The 11,441-nt window shown below is 37.3% G+C and overlaps 1 protein-coding gene across 2 annotated transcripts in view; it reads right to left on the reverse strand.

Moving 5' to 3' along the window:
- KIF24 (kinesin family member 24) overlaps nt 1-8,597 on the reverse strand; it is a 48,683-nt gene extending 40,086 nt beyond the window's left edge. Inside the window, exons 1-4 of one of the 2 annotated variants that reach the window (XM_052644617.1) lie at nt 8,536-8,597; nt 7,597-8,248; nt 5,867-5,971; nt 3,837-4,026 (exon numbers count right to left, since the gene is read on the reverse strand). In XM_052644617.1, coding sequence (XP_052500577.1) covers nt 3,837-4,026; nt 5,867-5,971; nt 7,597-8,219 — 918 coding nt within the window. In that variant the 5' untranslated portion in view covers nt 8,220-8,248; nt 8,536-8,597. Of the gene's footprint in view, nt 1-3,836; nt 4,027-5,866; nt 5,975-7,596; nt 8,249-8,535 lie in introns of both variants that reach the window. The other variant, XM_052644616.1, reaches the window with a different exon arrangement.
- Nucleotides 8,598-11,441: the final 2,844 nt, after the last annotated feature.

The raw sequence follows: 11,441 nt of genomic DNA on the forward strand, positions 1-11,441 counted from the left end.
GGAAGGACTGATGTTGAAGCTGAAACTCCAATACTTTGTTCACCTCATGTGAAGAGTTGACTCACTGGAAAAGACCCTGATGCTGGGAGGGATTGGGGCAGGAGGAGAAGGGGATGACAGAGGATGAGACAGCTGGATGGCATCATCGACTCGATGGACATGAGTTTCAGGGAACTCCGGGAGTTGGTGATGGACAGTGAGGCCTGGTGTGCTGTGATTCATGGGGTCGCAAAGAGTCAGACACGACTGAGAGACTGAACTGAACTGATGATATCTAAAGCATTTTTGGCATTTCTCAGAAAACTTTTAAAAAGGAAGAGAAATAAATGTAGGAATAAACTGGTTTTGGTTTTCCTTTATTTCAATGAGTATACAGCTATTCTCCTCTTTCTATAAGTGCTCTTGGGTAAACATTTTTGAAAACATTTATTCATTAAAGGAATTAGTATCTTTCCATCTAATAGAACTAAAGATTGATTTTTCATGGCAAATTGATGGGGAAAATGGAAACAGTGGCAGATTTTATTTTCCTGGGTTCCAAAATCACCGTGGACAGCGACTGCAGCCATGAGAGTAAAAGATGCTTCCTCCTTAGAAGAAAAGCTATGACAACCTAGATAGCGTATTAAAAAGCAGAGACAACACTTTGCCGACAAAGGTCCATAATAGTCAGAGCTATGGTTTTTCCAGTAGTCATGTACCAATGGGAGAACTGGACCATAAAGAAGGCTGAGCACTGAAGAATTGATGCTTTTGAATTGTGGTGCTGGTGAAGAATGTTGCGAGCCCCTTGGACTGCAAGGAGATCAAAGCAGTCAACCCTAAAGAAAATCAACCTTGAACACTCGTTGGAAGGACTGATACTGAAGCTGAAGCTCCAATATTTTGGCCACCTAATGAGAAGAGCCAACTCTCTGCCAAAGACCCTGATGCTGGGAGGATTGGGGGCAGAAGGAGAACAGAACAACAGAGGATGAGATGGTTGGATGGCATCATTGATTCCAGTTGGTGATGCCATCAAACTCAGTGAGCTTGAGCAAACTCCGGGAGATAGTGACGAACAGGGAAGACTGGCGTGCTGCAGTCCATTGGGTTGCGAAGAGTCAGACACAACTTAGCAACTGAACAACAACAACAATTTTTCCTTCCAATAGAACTTAAGTATTGATTTTTCTAATACTTCTGTAAGAGTCTCTCATGAAAGATATGGGAACATGCAAGATTACTATTGTAATTCATAAAGTCCTCTGCAACACATACACTTTGATTTGACCATATTTTATCAGTGAAGTTTGATTAACATTCACTTCATGGAGTTCCCTGGTGGCTTAATGGTTCGAATTCTGGGCTTTCACTCCTATGGCCTGGATTCAACCCCAGGTCAGGGAACTAACAGCCTGCAAGCTGCTCTGGGTGCAGCCAAAAAATAAAAAATCACTTTAGCCTTGATATGATAAGAGTTGCATAGCTTATATTTTAAAGATTTTTTTTTTCAGATTATAAATGTATTTCTAAAATATCTCTGGAAAGATACACTTAGAATATCGATTGTCTTCAAGGACAAAATGAGATTAGAGACATTCTTCATAGCATGATCTATATCCTATTCAAAAGTTCTGATTTTATTGATATGAGAGTAATAATGCTGATGGCAGAAAAAAATTTAAACATGGATTACAACAGATAAGAATATCAAATTATCTGTAAATCTTACTACCCTGAGAGGGCCACTACTGACTTTGATATATTTCAGTACCATCTTTTTTTAATCTATATATATTTTCCTTTATTTAAGAAATTGGGGATGAAAGAAACAGCTCTGTTTCCTTGTTTTTTTCACTGATTATGTTGCTATCATAAAATTTAACGGTTAAGTATGACAGCACAATGTATGTATATGATCACATATATTAAGTAACAAAAGATCTGAAAGGATAAGATATTTAATTAAAGGACAAATGAATCAATTGTTTGAATACCTGAATAAGATTAAAAATAAAACCCAAAGAATCTAGGATAAATATTTACTTGCTACGTTTGCTATGAACCTCCCTTTTCTTCTTTCTACTTAAGGAAGAAAGAGAGGGAGAAAAAAGGCCTCTCAACACATATTATAAGCATTGACAAGTAAGGAGTTTGACCTATGACAGCAAAGGTCCAAAGTTCAAACAGCAGAGAAAGAGCTATGGAAACTATGGATATTCAATAAGTATTGACCAATGGTAATGACAAAGAAGTAAGGTTATTGTGTTTTGGGATAATGGAAAAATACAAAAGATAAAATGATGTCTCCTTGAGGGAATTACTGTGACAGAAGCATCATTAAGGCAGTCTTGGGTAGATGGTGACTGGATAGGGCTATTACTATGGCTATAAGTAGCCATGGAACTAGATAGCATTACAACTAATTGGTCATTTGGACCATCTTCAATATAAATACCTCCCACCTAGAGCTAATAGATTGTGCACTGACCAGCAATCGATAAGGCTGTTAAAGTGACTGAGTTGGTTAGACAGTGGCCTAGTAATTTAGTGCCCATAGAAAGACTCTGCATTGCTTTGACTTACTGAGAAACCCAATTTTGGTAAGCAAAGAAAACAAAGAACAATGCAAGTGTTAAAGAGGGGAGAGGATTAACAACCTGACTTCAGTGTTGAAGGATTTGTTTCAGTAGAGTAAAATCTCAGCTGACCAAGGTGAATTGTCTGCACACCAGATTACTCACCATCTCTTTTTTTTTTTCTCCTTCCTACTAATCACTGGGTTTTGTACTTTTTTTTTTCTTATGCCACTTGGCCTGCAGGATCTCAGTTTCCAGACTAGGCAATGAGCCCTGGCCACAGCAGTGAAAATACCAAATCCTAACCATGAGACCACCAGGAAACTCTTAGTCATTGAGTTTTGAAGCAAGAGACAGAGAGAATAGAATGGACATAATATGAACATTCAGGGTAAGAGAAACTCTGAATTCCCAGATCTTAATAGATTATTCCTAACTGCTTCATGATTTTAAGAGTGCCTAAATTATAATATCTTCCATCAATGGAATGCTGCTTGGAGGACTGAAGGACTGAAGGACTTATTGAAAGGGTACCTAAGAGCCAGGAATAAATTCATTTCGATATCAAACTCTTTGTTCTTGGACTTAATCATAATCATCCTGGCAGGGAGTGAACATTTCTTAATGTGTTTGAGCTACCAGTGTTTTACTTAAACCCATACATGTTCAATGTGAAATCACATTCCTGGATTATCTTTACTCACTGCAATCTACCTTATACAAAGTGGCCTGTTCAGGAACCCAATTTCTACCAACTTAACTCTATGCCTAAACATAATTAAGAATCAAAATAAGCAGTTGGCTGGCAACCTGGGGCCATTTTGCTCTCCATCTTTAAACTTCAGACGTGCGCTCAGCAAAGTAAGTTCACACTGAGAGACAGGAGAGAACAGAGACTGTGTGACCATCTCACAGTTGGTCTGGGGCAACTCAGTGACAGTCCTTCCTACCAGCAGTTCATTATTTAAACTCTTTTTATTCTCCCATTTGCTCTTTTATGACTAAATAGGTATAATTAAATTCACATAAAGCATGGTGAGTGAATGTATAATGCAACTCTATTGCACGAGAGAGGAGGAATTATGCTTGCGTTATCCCCTACTGCACTGTATTTTTTAAACATGAAGGCTAAGTGTTATCAGTGACTGATGCAGCGTCACACAGAATGAATGCCAACACTCAAACCTAAAAACTGAATTTCAGAATTTGTACTCCTATTCAAACAAAAAACCTGACACTTGATAATGTTAGTTCCATCGAAGGAAAGTATCATACCTGTAGAATATACTGTGTGAGGTCAACTGCTTCTTTCTTCTCATGAACAAGTAGAGTTTCTTTATCTTTCACAGTAATAATGTTGATTTCTCCACGACGTACCTCCCTCATGCCCAGAGGGCGTTTTCGAACACAAACTCTGATTTTCTCCATCTCAGTCCAAGGATTCTCTTTCTCTGAAGTGTTCTGTCTGATATATGTTTATAAGTGGGCTTTAATTTTTAGTTAACGGAATAAAGCTACCCAAGAGGTCAAAGTATCAGTATATTTTGTTATAAATTAGGTGTAATACAAACACACACACACACATATACACATAATATCTGTTATATACTAAAGTGCTGACACTGAGAAAGTTCTTTCATTAGCTCTAAATCCTCCTGATTTACTTCTATCTCCATCTCTACTCAATCCCATCCAAGTGCAAATTTCTTGCTTCCTTTCAATCCTTATTATTGTACATTTACTGTTTTCTTGACCATTCAATCTAATTTTTTTTTTATCCTACCTGGGTTTATTAAACACCTTGAATTTGGTGGTAGGTTTCAATGTATTTCCCCCGTGTTTCTCCCAGGTATATTCTGACCCTCCCTTTGTCCCTCTTGCTTCCTTTTTTTTGCCTACCCTGATATGTGTTTATTTGTTAGAACATGATCCTACTCCCAGGACAATTTTATGACTGGTGCTGTCCACCACTAATTCATCCTTCTATTCAGACACATTTCTTCTCTGGCTGTCTTCAGTGAACTCATCTACCTTAACATCCAGAAGAGAGGCAATATTCCTTGGGTTAAGAGTACAAAATTCATCAGGTTTACTAGCTGAGCCTAATGGTGGCATATATGATACATCTAAGCACTGACCACTTTACCTATGTAGAAATGCCTCTTAAGCAAGGTAACAAGAAAAGAGAATCCTTGAAAGTAGATGTTTTACCAAGACCAATGCCTTTGGCACATATACTTAGAATGTCTGAGAGAGACAAATCATTCCCTTCCTTTACACTTTAGAATTTGATTAATAACCCCTAAACAGCCTTTTATAATAGATTTTACACAGGATATTTCACTATATAATTGTTTCATATCAATTTCAATTTTCTGATACCTCTAACTGGCTAGAAAATTATTTTTCGCCAGGATCTAAATTAGTAAAAAGTAAGAAATAAAATTTCTAATATAATGCATAAAAAACTACTCAAGGCTTTTGAAGCATGTTATTATTTTTTTAACCAATGTATAGCAGACATCTAAAAAAAGAACCATTTTGGCTTGAAGTATGGCAAAATCCTGACGATCATTAAAAGTGAATGACAGGCATGTGGGGGTTCACTGTTGTATTTTCTCTTCTTTCGCATGTGTTTTATTTTTTATAAGAAAAAAAAAAAACTTTTTTGGGGTTTTTTTGGACCATTCTGTGGGGTTTGCAGGATCTTAGTTCCCCAACCAGGACTGAACCTAAGCCCAGCAGTGAAAGTACAGAGTCTTAAACACTGGGCCACTGAGAATTTCTCAGAATAAAACACATTTTTTAAAGCATCCTAAAAGGTTCTGCTAAGCTGCTAAGTCACTTCAGTCGTGCCTGACTCTGTGCGACCCACAGACAGCAGCCCACTAAGCTCCTCTGTCCCTGGGATTCTCCAGGCAAGAATACTGGAGTGGGCTGCCATTTCCCTCTCCAATGCATGAAAGTGAAAAGTGAAAGGGAAGTCGCTCAGTTGTGCCCGACTCTTAGCGACCCCATGGACTGCAGCCTACCAGGCTCCTCCGTCCATGGGATTTTCCAGGCAAGAGTACTGGAGTGGGGTGCCATTGCCTTCTCCGAAAAGGTTCTAGCTTTTTTCTTTTTTTAAGGCTCTAGTTTTAATGTGCAATATTCCCTAGAAGAAATAAACTATATCTGTCTGACATGCAAAGTTAATACAGCTAGAGTTAGGTCTGTTCACAACCTTAAATAAGTCAGGGCAACCAGTCCTCTAAATGCCTTACTTTCATTAAAATTCAGAGTCCAATAAGTTATTTTGAACTTACCTAATTTGAGGTATCCAAAGAGAATGCTCTTCGGATAGGGATGACTCACTAACAGGAAGCTTCAAGTTGGTGAGGGAGTTTCTCAGGGTTCTGAAACTCTGGCTCCTACTTAGAATTTAGGGGAGAAGACAATATTAGAATTATTGGGACAATGAACTTTCTTAACCTCCATTTCTCTAATATAATAAGGAATGGAAAGAGTAAGATGATACAAAAGGTGAGAAAGCTCAATTGAACACCTTTCGTCCTGCGTCTGGCATGTATAAACCTCTGTGAGAGCACTTAGCTCACTCTATGGTTGTCTGACTTCCCACTCACCCTGCCCCCTAAGAGTCTCAGAGTCTCCAGATATTCTAATGATCTTTATATCTAGAATCAGGACAGGCAGAGGGGGTATTCTATATATGTGAAATAAATAAGGCAGCAATATTTAAACTAAAATATCCATTCTATCTAAATAAATAATGGAAAGTAATATCTTCATTCTATTTATAAATAATTCCAATTTAGATTTTTATATCTTGTTCAATAAAAGACTAACTTTCAAAAAAGTATTTGCTCTTTCACTGCTGAGCTAACCAACAGGACAGCAACAATCATGGTATTGATGGTCATAGAACAATCTAGTCCTTTCACAACTAAAAGAAGAAAAAAATACTATATGCTCTGTGCTTTGCTAAACCAAGCCAAAAAAATTTTATTTTCAGAAAAACTATAGAATTCATTTATGTATTTCAAATTACTGAAGACATTTTTACCTTTAAAATTGGGTCCTCTATTCTTTTAGAATAAAAGAACTGGTTGGTTATGAAATCCTCTGAAACCGTAGCCAATATAAGACCATATGGAAATACTCTGTTTTAAGGTAGAATAATAGCCCTAATTTTTTTTTAAAGTGGCTTAAGAATGTATTTTGTTTCTCTGTAACTCACCAACTGTAACTTTTAAAATAACAAAACAGGCAATACACATTATTTTTAAAAGAATGTATTTTCTATTATACCAAGGTTAGTATTAGGGATTACTTGATATTTCAACTCTTAGGGACCTTTTTCAAATTCTAACTCATACCACTAAGTGAAAATAACTTATTGTCACTCTGGCTCCCAAACTGTAAATGCTATCAAAAGTATCTTACTATTTGGAATGACCAAACTCATCTGTTCTTCCAGGGCTGGAATTGTAAAAAGCACTCAAAATCAGGACCATATTTCAAATTTTGCAGGTAAATCAACTGCTCCAAAGACCTATTTAATTCAACTAGCTGAATTAAGCAGCGGCTTTTTTTTTTTTTCCCACCCTCCCCAAAGCAGTGGTTTTTTAAAACTAAGCTTCATGAGCCCTGGTTGAAGTTAATTTGACAATCTAAAAAAAAAAAAATCCTATGGATTTTGTAATTTTTTTTTTCTACTGCAGAGGAAAGTTAACTATTTTACCTTCATGGATGCACTAAATATATCATGTCATGCTATAATAAAAACAGGTCTGCAGCTGACCCTGGTAAGTAGCAGCTGCTTGATGCACATGAACAATCATCTTTCTCCCATCTGGAAAGTCCAAATTCTTCATCAATTTCCCCCAGTCAAGGTATCTGCATTATCACCACAGAAGCTGTTCACTATTATTTTCTGTAAATACGGAGTAGTTGGTCTCCTCTGCTCATGGAGAACCCTGCCCTTGCCTAAGGCTCCTTTCCCTCCAGAAAAAAGAAAAAGATAAAAAGTTATTACCTGATATAGGAATGAGGGATTCCATAGTTATACCCTGAAACATGAGAGATTCTTTGAATAACTGAACTATCACAATCCCCCTGTACTGGAGAAAAGTAATTAGATGAAAAGGATGAAGTCTTAGCTTCTTTTTGTATGTAGGAATCAGCGGCTGTGGCATTCAGAATTCCTGTTTGTATATGGTACTGGGAATTATCTGGTAGCATGTGCTCCAGTACTTTTATGTAGTTAGACTTCTGTTCACTTGCAGAAAAGTCTGATAAATCACACAGTTCAAACTGATTGTTGCTGGTAGTTCTGTCTTTGTTGTCAGTAGGAGACTCAAAATGCAGTTGCCTTCGAGGGCCAGATCTGGATTTCTGAGGCTTGACACACAGATTGCTTGTCTGAAGACGATAGTCTGGGCTACTGACTGCTTTATCTTCTTCCTGCATAATCTTAATGATTTTGATAAGTTGGAAGAGACGTTTGCGGTCATTCATGTCATGGACTCCCAATTTGGAGTAGTCCTTCATTGTAACGTTGGCTAATTCATCTATTTTCTGAAGGCCAAGGGCAGTAAAATGAGGATAATACTGTGCTAGTTCAGCTTCACAAAGACATTCATACAACCAGGATGTCATTTTTGTGAATAGGTTTGTTTCTATAAACTCTGTAGAGAAAAAAAAAAATTCATTCACTTGAAATATAGTATATATAATACAATTATTCCTTGGGAAAAAAAAAAAAAGAAACCCACAAAAGAAATATGCAGCAAAATCCATCCCAGCATTCCAGGTTTTCAATAAATACATTTTTCTTTTAAAATGATTAAATAGCATAATGTATAAACATGCTTATAACGCATTTGCAGTAATCTGTCCTTTGCTTAATAAAGAGAGACTTTCAGTTATGTATACACACAGGTACGTGCACATACACATAACACAAATCACTTACTTATTCTAGGGAGTTCCTTCCAGTCTTGCAATGTCTACTTCACATATACCACAAACTACTGAAACCTTCTCCCCAACTGCTGATTGTTACGGGACTAATTTTAGATGTTCAAGTTAATGTCAAGGCATGTCGCACAACTGTTTCCCATGACTAACGAACAAAGGCTAAGAACTATTTCAAAATGGAAAGCAGAATTAAATAGTGACTCACAGAGGATCATGAATATAATTCAGAGAAAATCACATTTGTATACACTGAGTACTGGTAGAAGTTAGTTGAATAAAGAGGTAAAAACATTAATCCAGAATCTACTAATTCAGGATTTTCAGATCATTCTAAAAGGCAGGTGTTTATAGATGTCTACCTATATACAGAACATGAATAAAAGAATTTACTTAGGAAATTAATACCATGGTCAAAAATTTTAATGGCCACACATTAAAATGTTTAAAAAATTTAACACAAGCTATTTAATTAAATACTAACAAACAATGTGGTAATAACACATAATCCTAGTCTATTATTAAAGTCAGGACCCTGGGGAGTTCTTCGTATCACTGTTAATCAAGTTCAAGTACATAAGAATATTGAAAGGTAAGTAAACTACATTTTCTCTAAAAATTTTTTTTTAATAATTCAGAGTTTTCAAAATTCTATTAGTTCTTAGTAAAGCTTTTCTGTTTTTTCACTTTAATTTATATTTTATCTTCCTTCTAGGAGAAACAGAAAAAGAGGTCAGGGCCAGGTAAAAGTGTTAATTAAAGGACCCTGAGTAACAAACTTCGGAGGAAACAGTCAAAGGGGCTAAAAAGCACATTCTAAACTCATCCTGCCCTTTTCCATTTGTGGTAGATGAAAAAAGAAAAATTCTTTGCAGGGCTTTCCACCAAGAGATGAAATTTACTACTGTTGCATTTAGGCTGGCCTTGTGACATGTTTTGGCCAACAGAAAGTGGTAGAAATGACACTATGTGACTTATAGGCCTAGTCAACAGCCCTTGTACTGCTGTCAGTCATTAAGTCAGGTCCGACTCTGCGACCCTGTGGACTGAGCACTCCAGGCTTCCCAGTTCTACACTATCTCCTGGAGTTTGCTCAAACTCATGTACATTGAGTTGGTGACCTTCCAACCATCTCATCCTCTGCCAACTTCTTCTCCTGCCTTCAATCTTTCCCAGTATCAGGATATTTTCCAATGAGTCAGCTCTTTGCATCAAGTGGCTTATATATTAGAGCTTCAGCATTAGTTCTTCCAATGAATATTCAGAACTGATTTCCTTTAGGATTGACTGATTTGATCTCCTTGCAGTCCAAGGGACTCTCAAGAGTCCTCTTCAACACCACAGTTTAAAAGCATCAATTCTTTGAGATAGTGATGGACAGGGAAGCCTGGCGTGCTGCAGTCCATGGGGTCGCAGAGAGTTGGACAAGACTGAGAGACTGAACTGAACTGACAGGCTTCTTTACGGTCTGACTCGCACATTCGTCCATAATTACTAGATAAACCATAGCTTTAACAATACAGACCTTTGTCGGCAAAGTGATGTCTCTGCTTTTTAATCCACTGTCTAGGTTTTTTCATAGCTTTTCTTCCAAGGAGCAAGCGTTTTTTAATTTCACGGCTGTACTCACCATCCACAGTGATTTTGGAGCTCAAGAAAATAAAGTTTGTCACTGTTTGCATTGTTTCCTTATCTATTTGCCATGAAGTGACCAGATGCCATTATCTTAGTTTTTTGAGTTTCAAAGCCAGCTTTTTCACTCTACTCTTTCACCTTCATCAAGAGGTTCTTTAGTTCCTCTTTGCTTTCTACCATAAGGGTAGTTTCATCTGCATATCTGAGGTTGTTGATATTTCTCCCAGCAATCTTGATTCCAGCTCCTGAGTCATCCAGCCCGACATTTCACATGATGTACTTTCCATAGGAGTTAAATAAGCTGGGTGACAATATACAGTCTTAACATACTTCCTTTCCAATTTTGAACCAATCTGTTGTTCCATGACTGGTACTAACTGTTGCTTCTTGGCCTTCATACAGGTTTAACAGGAAGCAGGTAAAGTTATCTGGTACTCCCATCTCTTTAAGAATTTTCCATAGTTTGTTGTAATCCACATAAAGTCTTTAGTGTTGTCAGTGAAGCAGATGTTTTTCTGGAATGTTGGCAATTTAATCTCTGGTTCCTCTGCCTTTTTAAAAATCAGCTTGTACATCTGTAAGTTTTTGGTTCACATACTGCTGAAACCTAGCTTGAAGCATTTTGAGCATAATCTTGCTAGCATGTGAAATGAACACAATTGTACGGTAGCTTGAATATTTTTGGGCATTGTCTTTAAGAATGGAATGAAAACTGACCTTTTCCAGTCCTATGGCCACTGCTAAGTTTTCCAAATATGCTAACATACTGAGTGCAGCACTTAAACAGCATCATCATTTAGGATTTGAAATAGCTCAGCTGGAATTTCATCACCTCCTCTAGCTTTGTTCATAGTGATGCCTCTGAAGGCCCACTTGACTTCACATTCCAGGATGTCTGGCTCTAGGTAAGTGATCATACCATCGTGGTTATCCAAGTCATTAAGATTATTTTTGTATAGTTCTTTTGTGTACTCTTGCCACCTCTCCTTAACCTCTTCGGCTTTTGTTAGGTCCTTAATGTTTCTGTCCTTTACTGTGCTCACCCTTGCATGAAATGTTCCCTTGATATCTCCAGTTTTCTCAAAGAGATCTCTAGTCTTTCCCATTCTATTGTTTCCCTCTATTTCTCTGCACTGTTCATTAAAGAAGGCCTTCTTATCTCTCCTTGCTATTTTCTGAAACTCTGTATTCAGTTGGGTAAATCTCTCCCTTTCTCCCTTGCCTTTTCTATTCTTTCCTCAGCTATTTGTTAAGCCTCCCCAGACAACT

The sequence above is a fragment of the Budorcas taxicolor genome, chromosome 8, assembly GCF_023091745.1.
Source record: "Budorcas taxicolor isolate Tak-1 chromosome 8, Takin1.1, whole genome shotgun sequence".
In the NCBI taxonomy this organism is placed as follows: domain Eukaryota; kingdom Metazoa; phylum Chordata; class Mammalia; order Artiodactyla; family Bovidae; genus Budorcas; species Budorcas taxicolor.